The 27,759-nt window shown below is 41.9% G+C and overlaps 1 protein-coding gene across 1 annotated transcript in view; it reads left to right on the top strand.

Annotated features, from left to right (window-relative positions):
• LOC126298404 (gamma-aminobutyric acid type B receptor subunit 2) overlaps window positions 1-25,537 on the top strand; it is a 1,564,981-nt gene extending 1,539,444 nt beyond the window's left edge. The window contains exon 18 of the mRNA XM_049989720.1: window positions 20,932-25,537. Coding sequence (XP_049845677.1) covers window positions 20,932-21,425 — 494 coding nt within the window. The 3' untranslated portion in view covers window positions 21,426-25,537. The remainder of the gene's footprint in view (window positions 1-20,931) is intronic.
• Window positions 25,538-27,759: the final 2,222 nt, after the last annotated feature.

The raw sequence follows: 27,759 nt of genomic DNA, 5'->3' as shown, positions 1-27,759 counted from the left end.
GAGTTCCCAAGTGAGAAAGTTTTCCAACCGCGAAAATTTCGACTGTTTGAACAAGAGAAGTAACTCCTGTATTTATTAAAATTGAAAACAGATTTTAACGCACTTAAATGCACTGCAAAGTCCTATACCGTATGTGAATTTCAGAATATTTACTCGACTTAAATAAACGAAATGCGAGACCAAAGTTACGAAGGATGTTTTGCCAAGGGAGGTATTTCGGTCGTCAACGAAAGAAACGTATTTAGATGAGTTGAACAGTTTTCGAGATATGTGATACGGTTGAAGTTGTTTACCAGTCTGAAAAATTTCATCCGTTTCAAAAAAATTAACGCCACTCTGGCCTTAATTAAAATGCTTAGACATACTATACAGATCTATACCATACATGAATTTCAGATTTTTTGCGTGATTTGGGAGCGGATAGGCAGTTGAAACCAATCTGTCGATGCGGATAGCTGTGGCAGCTGCCTTCAGCCCGTACCTGTCGCGACAACGGTACCAACTAATCTAAATAAGCCTACAGTCTTCCGCACTTTAAGTAACATTAGCTAGAACGTGTTGTATAAAGCTGAATGCCAGGCTGAACATCAAACAGGTAGTTATTTATGAAAATATTATCGATTAGGCTGAAGCCAGAGATCCAGAGGAAATAACTGACAGAGTAGAATGATTTTCACTCTGCAGCAGAATGTGCGCAGATATGAAACTTCGTGGCAGATTAAAACTGTGTGCCGGACCGAGACTCGAACTCGGGACCTTTGCCTTTCGCGGGCAACCAACTTTTTTTGGTTGATCTCATTTTGTTCTAGATTGTTCATTGAATTTGTTCGTGGCGGACGTCCGATGACGCCTGTTCAGAGTGATCGTTGACTCGTTCACTCAGTTTTTTTTGTTACAGGGGGTAGCTAAACCCTCTGATTGAACACGCTGAGCTACCATGCCGGCACCAACTGAGCTACCCAAGCACGACTCACGGCCCGTCCTCACAGCTTTACTTCTGCCAGTACCTCGCCTCCTACCTTCCAAACTTTACAAAAGCTCTCCTGCGAGCCTTGCGGAACTAGCACTCCTGAAAGAAAGGATATTGCGGAGACATCGCTTAGCCACAGCTTGGGGGAGGCTCGCAGGAGAGCAAGTTACTGGCAGAAGTAAAGCTGTGAGGACGGGTCGTGAGTCGTGATTGGGTAGCTCAGTTGGTGCCGGCACGGTAGCTCAGCGTGTTGGGACAGAGGGTTAGCTGCCCTCTGCAATAAAAGAAACTGAGTTAATCGATCAACAACGAACTTAAACGGATGTCTTACGACGTCCGCCCCGAGCAGATTAAGCGAACAAAATCAGATTTTTAAAAAAGTTGGTAGGGCACTTGCCCGCGAAAGGCAAAGGTCCCGAGTTCCGGTCTCGGTCAGGCACACTGTTTTAATCTGCCAGGAAGTTTCACTGACAGAGTTCACATCACCTACCCAAGGATATTAAAATCGTCAGTCCTAAGTTCTCATATAAGTTATTAATGTTTTTATCTTCCTAAATAATTAATAAGTGATCTGAAATTGATATCAGACGTTGAAAAACATTTTCAACCTGCTCACGTGCGTCAACGTATAATCTCAGTGCTCATGAATCTTTTTCCTTGCCTTTCTCTTCTTTTCTCCTCATTTCAGGTGTCAGATATTTCTGTAGTCTTCTCAACAAACAAACGAAAATGGAGAAGTAATACAAGTTACAATATTGCTAACAATTAATGACACAGTGTTATTGTCGGTGGGTACAGTGCTATAGTGTAGCTTCAGGGTATGGCTTAATCTCCAATCAAATAAAACTTTATCTGCAATAACTTGAACACCTGACTCGTAAGAGTGAATCAGTTATACTAGTGACAGAAAATGAATGTCACATCAGATGTGACATTCAGTTGCTACTGGTTTCTTGGACCACACTTGCGCAGAACAAAGGATCACCATTGACGCTGCCTGTCATTCCACTGCGTGGTGAAATAGCGAGTCTACCCACTAATACTAAAATCAATATTTTGGATTCACCTTGTAACAGGTCCGAGTGGACTGTCCACAGTCGACGTTCAGTTCACTCCAGCAACGTATATCGCCGGCTGGTAGCAAGCGAGCCCCTGTGCTCCTGAGTACACAGCGCGCGCACCTGCAGCGTACGAGTTATGCCGTCCGGCAACTCGAGTACACACAGCCATCTGCTGCTCGAATAAACAGGCTACATGCAGCCTTAACATACGGCGAGTTCCGCAAACATATGAGGAGATACCTTCACCACACAGCTCTCTGCCTGCAGGCGGGGGAGTAATCCGCGTTCGTGAGAGCTTGTTTTCTCATCAGCGTTATTTTCTCATCAGCGTTACTTTCTCGCAAATATTAAGTTCGTAGGTCTTGCAACTTTACACTTTTTCGATGTAAACTACATGAAGCACGTTGTATCAACTATCCACAGCTTTGCGTCTACTAAACTCTCGTCTGAGGAGTTATAGCAGTCATTATTTGGATAACGCAGTTACCAGTGGAAAATTTGCTACTACTGTTGAACCGAACTGACACAAGAAGCGAATCTTGTCTTTCAGGCAGATAATACAGCTATAGGAGTAAACAGTACACGTTCTTTCACAGAACGTATCTGAAGATAATCAAGGTAAATACATCATCGTCAACTTTTGATAACATTCAGTACCTCAGACTTAAATAAACGTCTTAACTTAGTTACAATTGCAGTTATCAAGCTTACTGCTATACATGATACAAAAGTTTTTAAAAAAATGTTTACACTTTCTGCATATTTTCGCTCACTAGTGGGCTATCAAATCATTTTTAACCATATCTATTCACAGAAATAGCATTTTTAGAGGATAGGGTCGATCAAAAGTTTCCGTTCGAAGGTCGTACAGTCCAGAATTGGTACGCCAATCAGGCAAAATCACCGATAGCAATGAGGCAATCATCCCACCGACACACCAGTTGAAGATAATAACCGTTTGGTAAAACAACGTGTCGTACTGCTGCCCGGTGAATACATATTCGGCTTGGAATTGACTGATACCGTTGTTGGATGTCCTCCTTATGGATATAGTCCCAAATTCTGTCCAATTGGTGCGTTGGATTGTCAGAATCCCGAGCTAGTTTGAGAGTCCTGCCCATAATGCTCCAAACGTTCTCAATTGGGGAGAGATCCGGTCACGTTGCTGGCCAAGGCAGAATTTGGCATGCACGAAGACAAGCAGTAGAAACGCTCCACCTGTACAGGCAGGCATTATCGTACTGAGATGTAAACCCAGGACAATAAAACTGGGCGTAGAATGTCCACGACGCTCCGCTGTGTTGTAAGGGTGTCGCGGATGACAAACAAAGGGGTCCTGCTATGAAATGAAATTAAATGGTACCCCAGACCGTAACTCCTGGCTGTCGACCTGTATGGTGGGCAACAGTGAGGTTGATGTCCCATCACTGTCCAGAGCCGCTCCAGATCTATCTTCGTTGGTCATAGGGGCTCAGTTCGATGTGGACTCCATCACTGAAGAGAATTCGACTCCAGTCACTCAATGTGACCGACACCACTGCAAACGGGCTTCTTAACGTACAGAGATCAATGGTAGTCGGCGCAAGGCAGCCCTGAATTCATCCTCCTTTCCGTAGGCCACCTATTAATGTTGTCACTTAAGCATCACTTGCAAATCGGATCAATGATAATGATGAATGGAGTGCTCTGAGTGCCTCTCTGACGATTGCTCTTTCCTCTCGTTCTGTCGTCTTTCTAGGTCGATAGCTTACTTCTTGACGCTGTGTTTCGCCATTGTCCACCCACTGCTGCCAACATCGTCGAATAGCGGCATCGCTCCTGTTCAGATGTCTAGCGATTCGCCGATTACTCCAATCGGCTTCTTTGAGCCCAATTACACGTCCTCTCTCAAATGCTGACATCTGAACATATTGTTCACGCACCTGTCTGTGAGGCATAGTAACTGTCCAACTGAGCACACTTGATGAAATTCACAAAGACGTCGAGCCCTGGTATCGACTTGTCCCCTGTTTACTGTCTTTGGCAGCTGCACAGTGTAATTGTGCTGTAGTGTCACACATTTTTGCATCGGCTGCCAAAGTTTACAGTTTTGTGTTTTCCGTTGATACCTGTATCATTAGCAATTCGTGATTTGTTTTTGCTAAATTCCTTCTTGCTGCGTCGTTTCTTCTTCTTCTTCTTCTTTTTATCTTAGAAAGTGTCTATCACATGTATCATGGTAAGAGACCTCCATCAGTTTCAAGGTACAAAATGGTACACGGCTGATGAACTATGGCTCAAATGTCCACATCTTATTCAAATCGTACTACAATTTGTAGCATTATACTCACGTACTATACGTGAAGAATTAGCAAAATATATTTCACGTAGTTTTAATATATTATACAGCACTTAAGTGTGTACAACGCAAAATATACAGGATGTTACAAAAAGGTACGGCCAAACTTTCCGGAAACATTCCTCACACACAAATAAAGAAAAGATGTCATGTGGACATGTGTCCGGAAACGCTTAATTTCCATGTCAGAGCTCATTTTAGTTTCATCAGTATGTACTGTACTTCCTCGATTCACCGCCAGTTGGCCCAATTGAAGGAAGGTAATGTTGACTTCGGTGCTTGTGTTGACATGCGACTCATTGCTCTACAGTACTAGCATCAAGCACATCAGTACGTAGCATCAACAGGTTAGTGTTCATTACGAACGTAGTTTTGCAGTCAGTGCAAAGTTTACAAATGCGGAGTTGGCAGTTGCCCGTTTGAAGTATGGATTAGCACGGGGCAATAGCCTTGTCGCGGTACGTTTGTATCGAGACAGATTTCCAGAGCGAAGGTGTCCCGACAGGAAGACCAATTCCATGGCCTCCGCGCTCTCCTGACCTCAACCCTCTTGACGTTTGAAAGCTCTTGTCTACGCAACCCCGGTACCAAATGTAGAGACTCTTCGTGCTCGTATTGTGGACGGCTGTGATACAATACGCCATTCTCCAGCGCTGCATCAGCGCATCAGGGATTCCATGCGACGGAGGATGGATGCATGTATCCTCGCTAACGGAGGACATTTTGAACATTTCCTGTAACAAAGTGTTTGAAGTCACGCTGGTACGTTCTGTTGCTGTGTGTTTCCATTCCATGATTAATGTGATTTGGAGAGAAGTAATAAAATGAGCTCTAACATGGAAAGTAAGCGTTTCCGGACGCATTTCCACGTAACATATTTTATTTCTTTGTGTGTGAGGAATGTTTCCTGAAAGTTTGGCCGTACCTTTTTGTAACACCTTGTATACGAAGTAGCTGAGTACCCGGCATTGCTCCAGGTTTGTATTTATTCCAGTCTTCTGGCAGTCCGTCTCCTCCTTCCCCCTCTCTTTCTCCATCGCCTTCTCCCTACTCTATCTATCCCCTCCTCCTCCCTCTCTCTGTCCACTCCTCTTCCATCTCTCTGTTAATCTTCTCCTCCTTACTTTCCCAATCCATTTTCTTCTCTCCCTTGTCGCTCCCCCTCTTCCCTTTCCCTGTCCATCTCCTCTCCCCCTTTCTCTGTCCTCCTCATAGCTCTCTCTGTCCATCTCTTTCTCCCACCTGTCTCTGTGTGCCTCTTCTTCTTTCCTTTCTTTGTCTATCTGCTCCTCCCTGCTCTAAGTCCATCTCCTCCTCCCCCCGCTAATTCCATATCCTCCTCACCCTTTTATCTCCTCCTCACCCCCTCTGAGTCAGTCTCCACCCTCCCCCTCTCTCTGTCATCTCTTCCTCCCTTTCTCTCTTTCCATCTCCTGCTACCCCCTCTCTCTCCGCATTATCACGCTACCCCAATAGCAGAGGATGACAATAAATTATTGAACTATGTGAAATAACGTCGTCATAACTTCTGAACGGTTTGCCTTAGGACATTCAAACTGCATGTGGGGCAATATGGGAATTAGTATGTTCGTGCGTGTTCGGTTTAACGATGAAGCCCGTTTTCATTTGGATGGGTTTGTCAATAAGCAAAATTGGCGCATTTGGAGGACTGAGAATCCGCATTTCGCGATCGAGAAGTCTCTTCACCCTGAATGAGCGATTGTGTGGTGTGTAATGCCCAGTCACAGAATAATCGGTTCAATACTGCTTGATGACACGCTGATTACCAAATGGTACTTGAAGGTTTTGGAACATGATTGCATCCCCATTACCCAAACTGGCCCAGATTTCGAAAAGATGTGGTTCATGCAAGACGGAGCTCGACCCCTTCGAAGAGGAGAGTGTTTGATGTCCTGGACGAGCAATCTGAGGATCGCATTCTGGTTCTGGGGTACCCAGACGCGACTGGCATGGGCCACAATTTTCCGCCATATTCTCCGGATCTGAACACATGAGACTCCTTTCTGTGGGGCTATGTTAAAGACAAAGCGTACAGCAATGACCACAAAACGATTGCTGAACTAAAAACAGACATTCAGGCTGTCATCGATAGCATCGATGTTCCGGCACTTCAGCGGGTCATGCGGAATTTCTCTATTCGCCTGCGCCACATCACCACCAATGATTGCAGGCATATCTAACATATCATAACCTAAAGCCGAGTATGTGTAGTGTCGTTTACATGTTGAGTAAAGCGTACGCAAGCCGTAGTTTGTAACTAATATACGTTTTTTATCATACTATTAATAACTGTCAGACTATAGTGAAGATGTAGTAAGCGATAAACTTTTTTCTCTTTCATCATTTTGTGGTTCTTACCCCACAGTTTTTCATTCCAGGTAGTAAGTACTATATGTACCAAATTTGATTGAAATCGATCCAGTAGTTTAAGAGGAGATTTGTATGCGTGGCTTCGTCCGCACACGCACGTCACATATATTTCATACATATTTAACGAATTTCACACATAATTGTGTACATAATTGTCGTGTATCACTAACAAACTTCGTCCCACAGTTACGTTTTCAAGCAGCTCAATGTTTATGGCGTCCTATCTCCTGAACTATGTGGCATACAATGATAAAATGCCGAACATACATTTAGTGGTATGTGAGAATGTCTGCAAAATCTGTCGCAATTACAGTTAGTAGTAAAGAAATAATAAATCAAAATGTAACGCCTGATGCGGCAGTTTTAGTGCCTATCAGTGAAGATGTAGTAAGCGATAAACTTTTTTCTCTTTCATCATTTTGTGGGGGTTATTAGCCAGGAAAAGTTTCCTAAAGTTTTGAAATTATGTGTAAAGTTGTTGTAAGTAATTAAGTGCTCTCACTGTCAAACACTGAATGAATAAACTCTGGGCATTCGCACTGCATGGGCTGCAGTCCTTTTTCACCCCCATCCCCCCTCACTTGATAGGTAGGTCGTTCCTACCCCACAGCGATTCTTTCCAGACAGTAAGTGATATACACTACTGGCCATTAAAATTGCTACACCAAGAAGATATGCAGATGATAAACGGGTATTCATTGGACAAATACATTATACTAGATCTGACATGTGATTACATTTTCACGCAATTCGGGTGCATAGATCCTGAGAAATCAGTACCCAGAACAACCACCTCTGGCCGTAATAATGGCCTTGATACGCCTTGGCATTGAGTCAAACAGCTTGGATGACGTGTACAGGTACAGCTGCCCATGAGGCTTCAACACAATACCACAGTTCATCAAGAGTAGTGACTGGCGTATTGTGACGAGCCAGTTGCTTGGCCACCATTTACCAGATGTTTTCAATTGGTGAGAGATCTGGAGAATGTGCTGGCCAGGGCAGCAGTCGAACATTTTCTGTATCCAGAAAGGGCCGTACAGAACCTGCAACATGCGGTCGTGCATTATCCTGCTAAAATGTAGGTTTTCGCAGGGATCGAATGAAGGGTAGAGCCACGGGTCGTAGCACGTCTGAAATGTGACGTCCACTGTTCAAAGTGCCGTCAATGCGAACAAGAGGTGACTGAGACGTGTAACCAATGGCACCCCATACCATCACGACTGGTGATACGCCAGTATGGCAATGACGAATACACGCTTCCAATGTGCGTTCACCGCGATGTCGCCAAACACGGATGCGACCATCATGATGCTGTAAACGGAACCTGGATTCATCCGAAAAAATGTTTTGCCATTCGTGCACCCATGTTCGTCGTTGAGTACACCAGCGCAGGTGCTCCTGTCTGTGATGCAGCATCAAGGGTAACCGCAACCATGGTCTCCGAGCTGATAGTCCATGCTGCTGCCAACGTCATCGAACTGTTCGTGCAGATGGTTGTTGTCTTGGAAACGACCCCATCTGTTGACTCAGGGATCGAGACGTGGCTTCACGATCCGTTACAGCCATGCGGATATGATGCCTGCCATCTCGACTGCTAGTGAAACGAGGCCGTTGGTTTGCAGCACTGCGTTCCGTATTATCCTCCTGAATCCATCGATTCCATAGCCTGCTAACAGTCATTGGATATCGACCAACGCTAGCAGCAATGTCGCGATACGATAAACAGCAATCGCGATAGGCTACAAGCCGACCATTATGAAAGTCGGAAACTTGATGGTACGCATTTTTACTCCTTACACGAGTCATCACAACAACGTTTCACCAGGCAACGCCGGTCAACTGCTGTTTGTGTATGAGAAATCGGTTGGAAACTTTCTTCATGTCAGCACGTTGTAGGTGTCGCCACCGGCGCCAACCTTGTGTGAATACTCTGAAAAGCTAATCATTTGAATATCACAGCATCTCCTTCCTGTCGGTTAAATTTCATGTATGTAGCACGTCATCTTCGTGGTGTAGCAATTTTAATGGCCAGTAGTATATATGCCAAGTTGGTTGAAATCGATCGATTGGTTTAGGAGGAGACGTGGAACGTACATGTATACATTTTTGTAACATATGTGGATGCTGCAAACGGAGGAAACTTCATGAATTCCTTCATGTGATTCTATAATTGCTCACTAGACTGAACTACCAACCGAAAACCATCGTGTGTAGAACACTCTCCCATGGGTTTTATGCAACCTGCAATGCCTTCAAAAACAATGTGCAAGATTTTCATATCTCTCGCATACTATTAGTCTTACAGAAAAAATGTACCGGACCTTTTTGTAGAAAATTTTATGTTGTTGAATTTTGTACTGGGATATGTTTTGTCTGGAGGCCACAGTTTTCGAGTTATACAAGAAGGTGAAAACAAGCAGAGGCTATGAATTTAAGTTTGTTGGACTTAGGTAGTATGTGCAGCAATGTTGCCCAGATTGTTGCGGTGCTGTAGTGGCTAGCATTCCTGCCTAATAAACAAAGAGACAAAGTTGCAAATCCCAGCCATGACACTAATTTTAATTCATTTCTTCAGCTTCCACCATTACAGGAAAAATGAGTTTGAAGGTCAGTTTTGTGCGTTTTTCTTTGGTAATTCGAAAACTACAGCCTCAAGCAAAAGTTAATCTCAGTACAAAATTTACCTACATTAAATTTCCTACGTAAAGCTAGTGTTCATTTTTTTCTTTAAGTCTAATAACCTGCATGTAGCGAAGGAGGGAATATGACAGTTTTGCACGTGTTATTTAAAGGCGTTGTGGGTTGAATAAAACCAATTGGAAGTGGCAGCTGAAGCACTATATATTATCCAAGGAATGGATATATTCATTTGTCTGTTTTCAGTGAGTCAGGCTATGCAGGACATTTTTTCTTACTCGAAAATCAACAACAGGTTTTGTCGTTATACTTGGTCGAAACTACCACAGCTTGGAACTCTCAGAGGCAGAAGGTGGTGGTCTTATCAACAACAGAAGCAGAAAATCTAGATTCCTTTCAAGCTGTAAAAGAAATCATATGAATCCAGTAAATTTTGCAAAATATTATGAAGCTAAAAGAAATAACTACTACCTTGTACAACGATTGTCAAAGTGCCATCCGGCTAATCGAGAACCGTGTGCATCATTAGCAATCAAAGCACATGGCTGTGGAGTGTAATTTTATACGAGAAAAATTCAGCTCGAGCATCTTGAACCTGAAACATGTCAGCTCTGCATATCAGCAAACAGCCATTCTCATCAAGTTACCCACTAGAAAGAACTGATAAATCAAGACAGCTACTTTCTGTTGTCGACATTGATTTATTAATCGAAGTGGGAGTGTTGTGACAATGAATTAAAAACTATATGTTTTATTTGTTTCTCCAAGTTACCCACTAGAAAGAACTGATAAATCAAGACAGCTACTTTCTGTTGTCGACATTGATTTATTAATCGAAGTGGGAGTGTTGTGAAAATGAATTAAAAACTATATGTTTTATTTGTTTCTCCAATATTCGTTAACAGTACTATACATCCACATTTGTATTTGTCGCACTTTCCAGTTGCTAATACAGTGCTGACTGACACCTTCGACTTAGGCAGTGAACTTAGTGCTACAGAGACTACATTTTTCGTTATTATAATGTGTGTGCGCGCGTTATGTATCACCTTTTCGTAGATATGTTTTGTGGTGTTGGAGTTACAATGACTAACTCTTTGCAGAGGTACCTACATGACGCCCATGGGTGAACACTACATATTATCGTTACTGCTCGTTTTCATGCAGTCAATAGTTTTTTCCTAAGTTATCAAAGAAAATTATTCCATAAGGCATTATTGAGCGGGGATATCCAAAATATGTCAGGAAGTTGATTCGTTCGTTTCCGAGATTAGCAATTATACGAAGATCAAAAGTAGCTGAACTTAATTATTTGAGCTGCTCAGCAATGTACTTCTTTCAGTTCAAGTATTTTCATGGATTCTATTCTTTTTGCTTTATAACACTAGTATCGTCAGCAAAAAGTACAAATTGTGCTTGATGAATGTTAACAGAGAGGTCGTTCGCGTATATAGGGTGTCCGACAAAGATGTTTACACTGTAATTTAATAACTCGAACAAAAGTAAAAAAAAGAAAAAATATATGAATTTTTGAGTCGCATACGTGGTCACGACATTATTGATAATGTTTTACTGTTGAAGATGTTCAAAATGCCCTCCACTGACAGCAATACAGTGTCTGCAACATCGATGCAGATGTATTTGGTTGCCTTTCGCATGGATTCACAGGTAGTCACAATCACCTCTCTCGTGTCACATAGCGTAGGCGGCTTTATGACGCACAGGATGTCCTTTAGATCTCATCACAGAAAGGCGTCAAACGGCGTTAGATCTAGAGATCTGGTTGGAAACTCAACGCTTACTCATCGGTATGCCCACCTCTCAACAAATGTTGAACCAGGAATTGCCACAATTCATGATGGTAAATTAACGGTGTTGCCGGAAAAAAAAAATTCTTCAGCTCGGTGCAGTTGGTGAACAGCTGATACAATTCGTTCCTGCAACATGGTAAAGTGCTTGACACCTGTTGCTGTTCCTCCAAAAAAGAATGGCCCTGCAAGTCCTCTGACAAGCATATCACACCAGACTGATAACACGGAAGATTACAGCTCGTTCTTCCGTAATATGGGGATTATCTGTTGCCAGTACACACAAATATGGTGATTGATAGTTCCATTCAATTGAAACGTCGCCTCATCAAACCAGACAATGACGTCAGTCAGCTGATCATTATCGCACGCTCATTCAAAAAATTCAAGACGCTTATTTGAATCGTATTCATTCATCAAGTGAGCTGTCTGGGTATGTAAGATTACCCATTTTGCTTGCTATAAAATGCGATGTATATATGATTTGCTTATACATGATTCGCACGCTGCTTGTCGCATAGACTTCTTTGGGCACCTCGTGGGAACTTGTTAAAACTGCATCCACCTCTCTTTTGTCCGCTAGTGATATCTTCCTGCCACAGCGTCCTTTCTTCCGATCACGCACACTACCTTCCCTCTCAAATTTGTCGACGCAGCAGCAAACTCTGCTCGCCATCGGCTCTACACTTCTTTCGTGTTTTCACATTTCCACTAACACTTTAAAATACACTTTCTTGGTTCCAAGGATAAGTTTCCAGCCATATTGTTATTTACGTGGCAACTGAAAATAAACAAAAGAAGAACAAAGGAATGGTTACATACATTAGTCATGAGAGCACCATATAATCACATTTGAATCAGGTTATCATTAATACTTCCTCTATTCTGTAGGTGGCAACGGCCTTGCCGCAGTGGATACAGCGGTTCTCTTGAGATTACCGAAGTTAAGCGCTGTCGGGCGTGGCGGGCACTTGGATAGGTGACCATACGGGCCGCCGTTCGCTGTTGCCATTTTTCGGTGTGCACTCAGCCTCGTGATGCCAATTCAGGAGCTACTCGACCGAATAGTAGCGGCTCCGGTCAAAGAAAACCATCGTAACGACCGGGAGACCCCCCCCCCCCTTTATGGGACACCCTGTATAAGTAATAAGAGAGAACTCAAAATGGAACCTTGTGGGACTCTTTTTGTGATTGCTAACCAGTAACTAAAATATTCTCTCCTTCCAACAATCTTTGAATTATCCATCACAACATTTTGCATTCTGTTTCTATCCAACATAAATGCTTTGCAAGCCACCATATGATGCACGGTGGAGGGTACCTTGTATCACCACTAGTCATTTCCTTTCCTTTTCCACTTGCAGAGTGAGGGAAAAATGATTATTTATATGCCTGTGTACGAGTCCTAATTTTTGTTAACTTTTCTTCGTGGTCCTTGTGCGAGATGTACGTTGACGGCAGTAGCATCGTTCAACAGGCAGCTACAAACGCCGTTTATATACTGTAGATTTTCTCAATATTTCTACACGAAGAGAAAGTTGTCTTCCCTCCAGGGATCCCCATTTGAGATCACTAAGCATCTCCACAATAATCGTTTGTTGAACGAACCTACCGCTAACAAATCTAGCACTATGCCTCTGAATTACTTTTATACACTCCTGGAAATGGAAAAAAGAACACATTGACACCGGTGTGTCAGACCCACCATACTTGCTCCGGACACTGCAAGAGGGCTGTACAAGCAATGATCACACGCACGGCACAGCGGACACACCAGGAACCGCGGTGTTGGCCGTCGAATGGAGCTAGCTGCGCAGCATTTGTGCACCGCCGCCGTCAGTGTCAGCCAGTTTGCCTTGGCATACGGAGCTCTATCGCAGTCTTTAACACTGGTAGCATGCCGCGACAGCGTGGACGTGAACCGTATGTGCAGTTGACGGACGTTGAGCGAGGGCGTATAGTGGGCATGCGGGAGGCCGGGTGGACGTACCGCCGAATTGCTCAACACGTGGGGCGTGAGGTCTCCACAGTACATCGATGTTGTCGCCAGTGGTCGGCGGAAGGTGCACGTGCCCGTCGACCTGGGACCGGACCGCAGCGACGCACGGATGCACGCCAAGACCGTAGGATCCTACGCAGTGCCGTAGGGGACCACACCGCCACTTCCCAGCAAATTAGGGACACTGTTGCTCCTGGGGTATCGGCGAGGACCATTCGCAACCGTCTCCATGAAGCTGGGCTACGGTCCCGCACACCGTTAGGCCGACTCCCGCTCACGCCCCAACATCGTGCAGCCCGCCTCCAGTGGTGTCGCGACAGGCGTGAATGGAGGGACGAATGGAGACGTGTCGTCTTCGGCGATGAGAGTCGCTTCTGCCTTGGTGCCAATGATGGTCGTATGCGTGTTTGGCGCCGTGCAGGTGAGCGCCACAATCAGGACTGCATACGACCGAGGCACACAGGGCCAACACACGGCATCATGGTGTGGGGAGCGATCTCCTACACTGGCCGTACACCTCTGGTGATCGTCGAGGGGACACTGAAATGTGCACGGTACATCCAAACCGTCATCGAACCCATCGTTCTACCATTCGTAGACCGGCAAGGGAACTTGCTGTTCCAACAGGACAATGCACGTCCGCATGTATCCCGTGCCACCCAACGTGCTCTAGAAGGTGTAAGTCAACTACCCTGGCCAGCAAGATCTCCGGATCTGTCCCCCATTGAGCATGTTTGGGACTGGATGAAGCGTCGTCTCTCGCGGTCTGCACGTCCAGCACGAACGCTGGTCCAACTGAGGCGCAAGGTGGAAATGGCATGGCAAGCCGTTCCACAGGACTACATCCAGCATCTCTACGATCGTCTCCATGGGAGAATAGCAGCCTGCATTGCTGCGAAAGGTAGATATACACTGTACTAGTGCCGACATTGTGCATGCTCTGTTGCCTGTGTCTATGTGCCTGTGGTTCTGTCAGTGTGATCATGTGATGTATCTGACCCCAGGAACGTGTCAATAAAGTTTCCCCTTCCTGGAACAATGAATTCACGGTGTTCTTATTTCAATTTCCAGGAGTGTAGCTACGCTAGGTAAGCTATGCTATGCTAGGCTAGGCAAGCTATTTCATATTTGTTATGAAGAAGGCATCGTTATCCACGTTGAAACCTAGGTAAACACCAGGTAGTTTGTGCAATCGAGGCGGATTTTTCATAATTATTTCGATACTTACGATTGCTGACCCGCTGCAATGCTGAAAGTTCTTGAACCTAACTAACCTAAGGACATCACACACCTCCATTCCCGAGGCAGGATTACAGCGTGCGACAGTAGCAGCAGCGTGGTTCCGGACTGAAGCGCCTAGAATTGCTCGGCCACAGCTGCCAGCTGTAACTTTTATAATTCCATTAACTTTTGTGAAGGATGTTGGTGGTACTTCTATTTGTAAACGTTTTGTGGAATGACACGTTTAATATAGGTCTATTTTCTTGCTTCTCCAGTTTGTGGGTCTATGTACGAATGTTTGATAGTAACCACAAAATGCATGTAATAAGCGTACAACACTTTATGTTACACATAGCACACAGCAGAACACGATCGCATACGTGTACATCAAAACAAAACATCCGGATAGAACGTTCAGTCCAAAGGTCCAAAGAGGCGATTATCGCACATCGATAGTCAACACAGAGACCCCCCTCCGCAGTCTGGAGCATGGGAAATGACGAAGGAGTGTGTCGTCGTCGGTGTAAGTGACAGTCCGGCGGGACTGAGGAGTCGACGACGGATCATCAGACATGGTGCATGGTGGCTTGACCGTTATGGTGGGCACCTAGAAATCGCGGAACCATTGAGGAGACGTACGGGACGCCCCGCTCTGGTGACGGGCATCGATGAAGACTGAAAGATTTTTTTTATCTGTGGCAGGCGGAGTGTGGAAGCAGCGTAGCGTAGCCAGTGGAAGGATCCTCGAGAGAGCGCGGATGAGCGAGCAGTACGAACAGCAGCTCATCTCGCAGCTGAAGAGAGAGATCGTCCATTGGGTACACTGAGACATCGATGACGATTCTCACGAAGCCCGAGTGAGTGGAAGAGGGTGACGGTTCCTGAGACATGGTAGCAGGCACGCACGAGGAGGTAGCAGTCAAGTGGGTTTTCGCATCAAAATGGTTGGACAGCACTGCTTATGCATCACTTTCACTGAGAGGGGCAGCACACAGTGTCCGTTGGTTGGTATTATGGGAGAGGAAGTCCGCACTGGACGATGGCTCGGTAAAAGCACAAGGAGAGGCAACGGAGTCGTTCAGGATCCATACTAGTTTCACGCAGTTGAGCGACACCGTGTGGTATTTGTCTTGGAGACAAGTGTCGATATTGTTCACAGCACGGTCAATGACCTTTTGGAGACCCGAATATGGAGGTCGAAGGGCAATACAAACACACATAGTCACATAGAAACACGAATTCGCAATGTGGATACTCTTTATGTAGGAACAATCGAGGCATAGAGTGAAAACTAGGAGGAGGCAGTCCCATGCGGGCCATGTGTGGGCGTACACGTTCGACAAAGGTAAGCAGCTCGGTCAAAGCAGGAGCAGCGTCATCCTAGACAAACTCGGCTGGAAGAATAAGAGGGTCCCTGTACAAAACCTCAGCCAAAGAGGCGCGTAGATCGTCTCTGAAAGCAGTGCGGATCCATAAGGAACCCAGGAGGTGTCATGGCACATAAAAGCAGTTTTTAGAGTCCTGTGGCTACGCTCCACCAAGTCGTTACCCTGAGGATGACATGCCGTTGTATGGAATCTGTTAGAGCCATACAGATGACACAGTTAAGTGAAAAGTAACGACTCGAATTGCCACCCATGGTCGGTGGTGATGGAGGAGGGCCAGCTGAAGTATGCGAGCCAGTTACTGATCAACGCTCATGCTACAGAGTCGGCCGTAATATCAGATACGGGAACTGCTTCGACCCACCTGGTGGTGCGATCAGTAATGGATAGTATGTACTGACAACTGCCTGAAGGGGGGTTAGGACCCAATGTGGCTGAGGTGAACATGGCGTAATCTGCCTTTAGGGGTGTCAGACTGGCCTAATGGCAGTTGGACGTGCCGACAAATTTGGCTACGTTTCCAGCCAGATGTCCGGATACTTTTGATCACATAGTGTAAAAAGCGTTAAAGTCGCTAATCTGAGAAACGAGGGGTGAAGGCATAGACGGTGAGCACACAGTATCCTCGATGGCGGGTACCTTCGAAATAGAGAACTCTTCAATTGCTCGACGAGCTAGCTGCAATTTATCCGTCAGCTCCACAATCTGACGGCGTAGAGTGTCATGCTGAAGCGAAGAGTGGAGATGTCGCAATGTTGCCTTGCGATATCAGGGAGAACAGCTGTAAGGGATGCAGCTAGGCGTGAAAATTTGGTAGATGTGCTAATAAGCGGCTCATACGAGTTGTCCGAAAAGGCTGTAATGGGGGAGGAGAAACACTGTATAGTCTTGCGCGATGAGTATAGTTACACCGCCGTGTGGGTGTCAAGGTAGAGCCCTTGGAAGCAAAGGAAATCTATGACGGGAACTGGAACATCAACACTGGCAACTTGAAAAGTCCACGTAAAAAAAGAGTCGGCCGAGAAGTGCTGTCAGAGAGTCGCAACACCGTAGACAGCAATGGGAGAGTGATTAACTGTGCGCAGAACCATCAGTGGCTGGAGATGGTCTGCTGGAGGGAGTGACCTCTGAATCGCGCCCAAATAGGCGTCAAGTGTCTACCAGAAAGAAGGGCTGCGTAGCGAGGTCCGCTCAAAACACTGGCTGGAAGCCACAGAATCCGGAGTTGGTGACTGAGTTGAGAGGAGACATCGACTACAATCAGCGCGTTTGGATCGCGTGTGCACGGAAGACGGCAGTTCCGGGCAGCGTCACCAAAAGAGACGTGACACCAGCAGAGCCAACACACTTTGTGCGGCGCACGGCGGGATTCCCTCACGCCATCTGTTGCGCTGTGTTGGGTACCAGAAGCGTCAGGTTCCATGGGAGGGGGAGCCGGCAAGACTCAAGTCTGGCCGACAGATGACAGCTGTGTCGACTCACAGGGTACGCGATGGCCTCATCCATAAGGTGGACGGGGTGCCAGCAAGGTAGCGAGCCAACCGTGTCAGGTGTAGAGAGCTTGGCAGAGGGTAAGAGCAGTCGATGGCATTTAATGCTGTATGCCCTATCTGCGAAAAGGAAGCAAGTGTCCACGAGATCAGTTACATGAGATAACAGTTGCAACCGAAGGTCGCATGGGAGCCTGCACTGCCCATTCATGCACAGGGCAGAATCAGGCAGCACATCCGAATCAAAGAGGGTGTGCAGACGCCTCCAAAGTTATGAAGGAGATTTATCTCCTAACAGTTCCTCATAAATGACTTCAGGAGAGCAAGAGAGGCACTCGACGATGATCAACTTGGCATTGCCTTACTTCGCGAAGGAAGAGGGGAGAGTATGAGGTCACTGATTAGGTCAGTATGTTCATGTAGATGCGAGATAAGACACACGAATTCTGCGTCATCACTGTGCGCACCACGTATGTTGAGGATGTTACTTACCAGTGCGAATGAAGTCTTTGGGCTGCCCTCAGCAAGCTGGGGAAGTGGGCCAACTGTGCAGACGTCATCACCGGAGCACTGAGGGTAGAACGGGTGGACGGTGAGGTAGGTTGTCAGCCTGGTGAAAAGCCATCAGTGATTTGTGTACCATCCTCAAATGAAACATGTGGGAGAACCAATATGGCGGGGGCAGCAGACAAAACACAGGTGTAGGTGAGATAGAGACTGGCACGGTAGACGGGCAGTAACCTGCGGACTGTGCAGTCTCCATAAAGAAGGCGCACAAAATCTTGATGCAGCAGACGTGGGTGGATGAGAGGCCAGCGGGTGTGTGTGAAATGTGAGCAATGGTTTGCATGGCGTAAGCAGATGACACTCTGGCCTGGAAAGAGGTACGTAGCCTGAGGTCTCATCGGCGGGCAGTGTAAAGTTTCACTGATGGCGTGGTGCAGAGACTGCAGAGGCATAGAACAATGTACTGGTAGGAATAGAGCACAGTTAAGTCGCAGTTCTGTCTGGCATGGAACAAATGTCATTCCTAGGCATTGTATACCAAACTGGCACAGAAGGAGTTGGCAGGCTGTTAGGCAAGGTAGCAGTAGCAATACTGGCATTGGTAAACGAGTTAGTGTCCCGTGAACTGACCATCACAGCTGTGGAATCGTCTTGCTTAGCTGGCACACAACTGGGATCACATCAATATGTTGTAGTGTTCAGTCGATGTAGTGTCACATTGTGGCAGCATGGCTTGTCCTTCAGCCATGGAGGCTTGCAGACAGACAGGTAATTGCACTGGATTTGTGAGACATGAAGAGGCAAGGTGTGGCAAGGCCTTTATCAGAATCCATTGTCTCTGACCATTATGCGAGCATTACAGCACAACATGGTGAAGAAAATATGAGAACCACACGAAAACGGGATCACCACTGTGGAGCTAGTAACCACAAAACACCATACAAGTAGTAAGCATACGACACTTTATGTTGCATATACCGTATTACACAGCAGAACATGATTGTGACATGTAAATCAAAACAAAACATCCAAATAGAACTCAAGTCAAAGAAGTTCAGTCTAAAGAGTTGAAAGTCGCCACAACCTGAACAATTTCATCCTATTTTTGATGCTACATTTGGAAAGTGATTGTTAAAAATACTTGCAGCTTGTGACTTATCACTCACAACAATGTCATTTAGATTAATTGTTGTGGTATCTTGGACACTAACTGTTTGTCCAAACTCCTGTTTCACAATATCTTATGTAGTTTTAATCTTTGTATCAGTGTTATTAGTTTCTTTCAGGATGTGCATATTTCTGGATATTTTAACAACTAGGTAACATCAGATCTTGACTTATTTTGGCCTTTATGTAAATTCCCCTTTTCCTCTTAAATGAGATTTTAATCCGTAATAGCTATCCATGGCTTAATTGCTTTTTGTGGACTTTCTGAATAACTTTTTAGAAAAGCTACTTTCAAATTCTGACACAAATTCACCATGGAATATAGAGAATTTAATATTAGCATCTCTTTCTGTGTGCACCTCACCCCATGCCTCCTCTTTTAACTTATTCTTAAAACATTACTCCCTATTTTTGTCAATAAGACCCACTGCTTGTACGAAAATGTCTCAGAGTTGTGGGGTGCTACATTGTTTATTCTATTAATTATGCATCATGATTAGAGATTCCATTAACAAACAGGTACACTTTTATTGTTTCAGCCTAAGCACTCTCTACAAAAATGTTATCCGAGCCCTCCTATCTTGCTGCATTCGAGTTGGAAAATTCACTACTGAAATCAGACACAAGCAATCAAATAAAGTTCCTTGTTCATTTTTTCCTTTCAGAATCTTTTAAAAAATATGCACACAAATCTCCAAAAACTATTAACTTTTCTTCTTGTCTGACAAGTAGCTCAATAATACAAACGGATTTCTCATAAATAGCTGAAAGTTTCCTAGACAAAATCTATAGACTGTTACAATTACTAGAAAAGTATTCTGCAGTGACAACTTGCAATCGCATACTTCTAGGTTCGATCTACACAAAAACTTCTTGTTCCAATATTTTTCATTTTGCATCCAACTTTTACATATGTTCAACTCCTCATTTTTCCATATGAAAATGATGCTAGTCTATAGCCCCTGATATTTAACGTCTCTATGTCTGTGGTTTCAGAGTCACAGAACATCAGTTCAGAGTTTTCCACATCTTATAGACATACAAGAAGGACATCTGTCTTGTATTTCAACCCCCTCATGTTCTGATGAAACAAACTAATTTTATTTTCTGGAAACTGTTACATATATTGTGGTCCAGTTCTATTCTAATTTGAGACTTTCTGTCTATAACATAACTCCAACACAATAAAATCTAACATGAAGAAACAAAAAAGCCATCTGTGCAAGTGAAAAATATAATAAAATAAAGCTAAATGCTTCCCATCATCTGACACAAGAGCACAAAATAGAGTCATTGCATTATTTTATGTTAATTGTTTTATCAGCTAAATCACAGATAAAAACAGATAATGATAAAAGTCTTATGAAATTTATCATATTTTTACTATAAATATGTGTGACATGCAGCATAAGTCTAACCGTCCAGGCAAATGCCATGATGGTTACTTTGAAAGGGTGCAGCTGATTTTCTTCTCTGCCCTAGACACGGTCTGAGCTTGTGCTTCATCTCTAACAACCTTGATGTTGACGGGATGTTAATCCCAATCTTCCCTCCCTCCTTCTTCCTTTTTTCACTTAGAAGTCAAGTACAAATTTCTAACTATATTTAATAATATGGACTTTCTGAATATCAGCTATTGTGGATGTTGTCAGTTACATTTGGGGTCTACTGGATGTGTGACTACATAATATTTTAACATGTCCCAACATTTTTCCTCAGCCGCAGGTTGCCTTTATGAGGGTCATGATCTGCACACACCAGGAGCTTTTACTCATAATAACACTTGACCCATTTCCTTCCACAAACAATATTGTTTATTATGTACATCTTCCTTTTCTATTGGGCAGGCTCCAAAAATCTGATATTAGATAAGTGAACACACTCAGACTCTGTCATTTGCCCACATAATTCTTCTGTCATGTAATGAAAAAAGTAAAATTATTCTTCTTTGCAGAAGCTGACAGATCTGAGTCCACAGTGATCCAGCGATCAGTCTCAGAGAAAAGTCATGAAAGATCAGCAGTATCACACAGAACACCACACCAGTATGTTCCACAAGAGGTGGAACCAGTTACAAAGAAGAGTCCTGCTGATTTGAGAAACTGTAACATTGATGGAATACCACCTCTGAAGCAACAGAAGTCAGCAATGTCTCATGTACACAGTACACCAAATGTGGCTACAATCCGTGGTGGACTGTATTCAACAATCTCATCATATAAGCCCCATGGAAATTATACATCATCTAAAACTGTTTCCTCATCATCTGTGTTGAATGTCTCGGGAATGTGCTCAGCAGTTTCAGAGGGAGAGCTTTTGGATCTAGCAATTCTCCCAATTTTTCAAAAACTGTTGAGTGAAAGACATAAATCTAAAACTGGGTATGGAGCATCAATTGCTTCTTGTCCCAATATTTCCATAAAGTGTGACATAGTTGAGTATTTATAGTTCCAAGTTAGAGACTGTGTATTTGTTTAGATGGATGATGTAATGAAGTTTCATGTGAAAATAGAAAATTGTTACATGTGTGTTGAAAGTTCTAAAATTTTTATCTGAGTGAATATTCAGTCTAATGTGATGGAAAACACTTGAGTACCTCACAAAGAAGGCATGCATCTCAAAGAAATTCACCAGAATTTTTATCTCTTACAAGTTAAAGAAGCATGTTTATGTGAGAAGCAAAAGTTAAACTACTATGATTTCTTAAAGTCACTGCTATAAGAAACATATTGAAAACGATGAAATGAATGTTGTTATACTTAAATGTTTTTGTTTCAAGGTGTTATGTCATAATTACTGTTGCTGTTTTAGAATGTAAATTTTATATATATATATAACTGTTGAATTGTTCAGATGTACTCAAAATGTTGTGTGACTGTGATTTAAATGCATGTTTTTGATCCTGTGTTTCCATTGATTAAGCCCTAGAGCATAACATGTTTTCATTCACTTTTGCTGTTTAATGACTTCTGGATGTGCGCTTTAAATGTTTTCGTAGATTAGTCATATATCGTATTGTTTCAAGTGTTGTAAATTTGATTACATACCAATCTTCCCCAAATTTGTTCACTACATTCAGAGAGCTGTTAACAGCAATCATGATTTTTTTTTTCTTGTAGACCAGTAACCTCTGTATTATAAAAGTGCTCACCATTTGGAAAATATAAATATATACATATGTGTGTTGGAAAATGTACTCTAATGTTAAAACTGAATGTCTTGCTGCTTGCAACAGGGTGATGCAGGTTCTGTACCTCTTAAGATAATCACTTGGGGAAGAACAAGCATATAAGAGTCATAAACACTCATTTCATTAGACTATTAGGCATATCAGAGTTTGTACATATTTTAATGTCTTCGAAAGCCATCATGGTAGGGCCTAAAACTTCAAAAAAGGCAGGGAAGTGTCTGAGGAGTTGTAGTTCAGACCTTTCACTAAACTTGTGAGAAGAAATATTTTGTGTGTGGCAGAGCATCCTTATTCATCTCATGCTGGTTTCAGTTCATCAATCCAGATATAATAAAGAAATATTTCTACATATGCCTTCACTACATCTAAAATTTCACCACTGTTGATCCATTACCAAAAATTACATAATGCTGAAAAGGAAATTAAATCCTACCCATAAGAAGTTTCATCACGAAGCATTTCAGCAAGCAATTATGTAAACACAGCAGTTTTGAAATTTATTTATAATTGCTACTGCTCCTAAGATAATGAGATATCAGGGTTCTGTATCTGGCATATTCTTTAACTATTATATTTGGAAATGCTTCTGGGTCACTCTCACCATCATTTGCTTTCCAAATAACTCAGCTTCTCATTGAAAGTCTCTTTCTTACATACATTACCCTCACTACTATATTACCTACTGAATGGTCTTCCTTTGCTGCTGGTGTACACGTCTTTACAAATGCAGTCCTTTGTGTGTAATATTTTTATACTGTTCACATTTGTTACTGGCATGTTTGTGGATCTTTATGAAGTTTTCATTTTCTCATACTGTATGCTATTCTACCAGTTATTTATTATCAACAGGCAGTTTTATATTTATCTTGCGAAGTTTATTCCAATATTTCTCTCCTTTTATACAAATGGCATATACTAAGTTCTCACATGAAAAAACTACACACTCTCATCCCTATCATTATAGTCTCATTTCTCATCTCAAGCATTGGAGTTAATCTTCACTGTCACCCATTTTTTCAGACTCTCCCTATACATGTCTTCAAAGTAAACTGCTAGCATCAATTTGTACCTGAACATTCTTGATCATATAAGTAGATATGAGAGTTTCTCCTGTGAAATTTTCTTCAAAAATTTCTCCTGGCTGTGGGTTTTAATTTTATATGTGTAAAAGAATATGCACTTTTCTGTGCCCAGCACATGGTGTCTCCCAGCCATGTGCTATATTAAAGAATCATTGCTCACAACTGTGTAGGCACATATATAAGAAAATCATACAACTACTTAGATCTGATTTTACACCACTGTTTTATATATGTGCTTATTTGTAAGACCTGTGGTATTTAATAGTAACAAAAGCAAATACTTTTTACTTGTCATACATCACTAGTTTAAAAGCCACATAATAACAGCATGGTGACTTTTAATTGTACCATGGTGCATTTCACTGACATTTTGTTACAATGCTGTAAGTGTTATTAACTTATAACAATATCCTATGTGTACACCTTATAAAGAAGTGAATTTTTTATTGTAATATAAGACATCAGCATGATAACATGAGATCTACAGACTGGAGAAGAAAAACAAAACAATTGATCACTTCTCATCTATTTGTAATTCTAACAATGAAATGCAAAGAGTCACAAAACTAAGCATTACAATCCCACACAGTATTTGGAATCCTCAGAGAATAGCTGGTGCCTGGGATATGTACACTGTGCCATTCTGAGAAATAGCTTACTCAGTGGTATAGTTGACCACAGCAAACATAAAACCTGCACGACACATTGCACATTGTAAAAAGAATGACTAACCAGCTCCTATTATCTGAGAGAGCAGGAATACTTTCCTTTTCTAGCATGTGGCAGAGGACCAGGTGCCAAGTTATCCTCTTCATACTGTAATTTTGTCAGTCCAAGACACTTCACAAAAATGTACTGGCATAAATACTTACTCTCTTGTAAGCTTTGTGGCTCCAATCACATATGCCTCACTATCCATACAATGGTTCATGGAGTATGGCTGTAGACAAAGTTGATGTTAAGGGGCAACTCTCTTAATTGTAAATGACACTACTATGTGTCCTAATATAATAAAATGAAATATATTCTGAAAATCAGAATACATATCATAGAATCAAAGGTGATAAGAATAATGCCATATGTTGGTAAAAGCCAAGGCTGTAGTGCTAATTTTAAGTTGAGTGAAAAAGTCTTGAATAACAAAAAAAACTGTTTCTATCTGTAGCTCTAGAACCAAATTCAAATTAAGAGTTTTGATTTTGGGGTCACTACTTACCAGTGAAAATATAAATCACTGAAGAAAGAAAAATCATCTTTTCTGTCACTTCAGATCCCTTCAGATGTGGTTACATTATTTCTCCATTGCTATTACCATCTACTGTCATGGATATTTTGTTCTTGTTCTGAAATACATTAAAAATAAATACAATGTAATGGAAGAAGATAAATTTCTTTATCTACATCAATATTCAGTAGCAGTACAAGTGTGCTGGCCTCAGAGGTGAGAAGAGAAAAACTAAAGCAAAATTCTTAAACTGTGTTATATGAGCACACTAAAGAAGAATACACATGAACAGAATAAAGTGACTTATGTAATAGCAATTTTAACAATAATGTTACAATGTTGAGTCTGCTGTTGTGTCTATGAGAGATATTTATTACCAAATACTGCTTTGATATGTGGGTGTGCAGACTATCAGCTAGAGGATGTGAGTAGAGGCTTCACATGCATAAGTGTGTGTTTGTGTAATTGGATAAGTAGGTGGTATGTTATAAGACATCATATTGTGCTAACAGCCTGGTGGTATACATGTATATATTTTGTAGATTACACACTGAGTTAATACGATAACAAAAGCAATTTTGTCAAAAAGAGCATTTTGTTTGAATATGCAGATGTTATACACTTTCAGTTCTTGTCAATTCAGTACACTGATTAAGCAAATTGATGAATGGAAATTTTCTGTGTCTTTCCCATTGGAAGTTCTGCTAAGGGTAATTAAATATAATTATGTCTGAACATGCCAGCATGTTTTGAGGAAGCTTAGCCTAGAAAAAGAATGTAAAACAAAGAAGCAAATGTTGAAGAGGATTGTTAAAATTCATACACTGTGTAGTAAAATTCAAAAGATGCTACTAGAGCTGTAAGATGGAATCTTAAACTCCATTGGAGATGATACAATATATGAAACTCACTGCAGTAACACAAATGCAGTTACTGTAAATGAGTGCATTATTAATGACATAACAAAAGAAAACAGTGATTTTAGTTCTCAAAAGCCAATATGTGTTCTTTGTGGTGTTTGTTGTGTTGAATCATAATAAAAGATGGTTTTGACTATCAAAAATACTTGTATTTTTCCTTTTGAAGAAACCATTTATATAAATGTTGTTAATACATTTAATGTGCTTAATTCAAAGCAAGTAATTCCAAGCATTCTATAACAGGCATATAATAAACCATGAGGTATCAACAGTGGAAATATAAAACACTGTATGCAACCATATTTTTTGTGTTTTAAGAACTTTTAAGGACTGCTCTCACTCTATAATTTTCAAAGGCAGGTAATGATTAATAATGGCTCATAAATAATTAATGAAAGTTAACAAGGTAACATATATCAGTGAACAGATTATGCCTCAGAAAATGGAAGAAATATGATTGTGCCTCAGCAAACAGAAGTAGTATTGATCAATGGACAGGCAAGTAGAATGGACAACAAATACAATAGTTTTCTGGCAACCCCCTTCCCATACTCCCCCACACAAATTAAGGATCACTAGAAGAAAAGCTGAAGAAAAAATACATACATGTTAATGCCAAAAGATCAGGTGTAAGAGAAAGAGACAAGGAATGGATACAAATAAAGTTGTAAAACTACTGTAGGCTACCATAGACTATCCAAAGTAAGTGTAGACTGTGGTAGGTTTCCTAGTAGGTTTGGTCAGTTTAGATGTAACCACAGTACCTGTACATTAGATGTGTTGCATATCTATTAGGTGTTACCTCATTTCGATCACTTTGTTTGTGCGTGCGATCAGTGTCTTATTAGATTTCCCTAGAAACCAGAAGTGGTTAACCATCTAGAAACTGAGTGAGAATATACAAAGAACTGCATAACCTATGGAACATTTTCATTCTTCATTGTTATTCTCCTTTCTGTTGCTCAAAAATAAACAGTATTTATGAGAAAATTGAAGTTGTCAATATTTATGAGTACTTCAGATTTTATTCAAAAATTGTTGATTTTTAACATGAAACAGAGGGATATTATAGTAAAAATAAAGCAATGCAGATTTATGTTATAGCACTAGAAAATACAATTTCCTCAAGAAAGAAAAAATAAAATTAAAACAACTGCAGAAGAATGACATGACAAACTTTGCTTCAATGTTTCATTGAAATTATATAGAACATGTTGCTGTTATTGATCAGCATTTGCACTCATCAATAATGACAGTAAACCCTTGTCTTTGATCATAATTAAGAACGTTCTATTGAGTACAAAAAACAAAAATAATAATACAGATATTTTTATTTTTTTGCATGTAAACTTTACTTGCGTCAAAAGTAATTGCTTTGGTTACACAAAAGTGTAGAAGATATGTGATCAAGTAATTTTTGTTACTTTTAAAATGCAATTTATGTTTTGTAAGGATATAGAATACATAATGGAACAACACTGGGTGATGTGCAGTTCTAATTATATGCAAAACAAACAAAATACAAAGAAAAGTCGTAAACTAGCAGTTTCTCTCACACACATTCATTTATGTTTCTTTCCCTACTTATGCTACCAATACTACAGGTAATCCTACCGTTCACTATCTCACTTATTTACTGTACCAAAATGACTGGACTGTAGTTTTGGTAGAGTGGAGCTCTAGATGCAATGGATGAAATAAGACTGAAAAGTAAAAACTAGTGAAGGTACGAAGATATAAAGACTAGATATTAGCAGAGACTGAGGCCAGAGAATTACAATAAGGGAAACATTGCAGGGGTATTTCAGTGTTGTGTGCAGATAATAAAACCTGACATTGAGAGGGAAGACATGAACGGAAGAATTCTCAAGCAGTCATTGAAGTCAGCCAAATCATGTAGTGCATTATGTCATGCTTCACCCCTTGATCACAAATTCTCAAAGACCATTCCTCCAAATGGATAGTCTGTTCTTATCTGTGCCCTTGTAGATTGCTGTGCACTGTTTGCAGTGAAGGTAGTATAAGATGATGCTTTCACATTTAATGGAATAAGAAATTCTAGTGACACGGCTGGAATAGGCAGTTGTGAGCAGATGTAAGGGAAGGATACTGCAACTCCATCTTCCACATTAATGTGAACGTAGGATAATGATAATGCATGTGGCTAGGTCTGGAGCTCCACTGGCCAGGAATCAAACCTGGGTCCCTTGCATGGCATTCAGCTGCTCTAAATAGGTATGGGAGGTGGCAATCCTTATCCCTCACTGATATAATTGTGTAAAGCAACAATACTCAGTGACAGTGCCCATAAACTATCTACTAAGCAAAGAGACAAAATAGTAAGACATTGAACTCACATGAGAAG

Source organism: Schistocerca gregaria, chromosome X (genome assembly GCF_023897955.1).
Source record: "Schistocerca gregaria isolate iqSchGreg1 chromosome X, iqSchGreg1.2, whole genome shotgun sequence".
NCBI classification, from domain to species: domain Eukaryota; kingdom Metazoa; phylum Arthropoda; class Insecta; order Orthoptera; family Acrididae; genus Schistocerca; species Schistocerca gregaria.
Note: the sequence above shows the minus strand (reverse complement) of the source record. Positions and strands in the feature narration are given on the sequence as shown.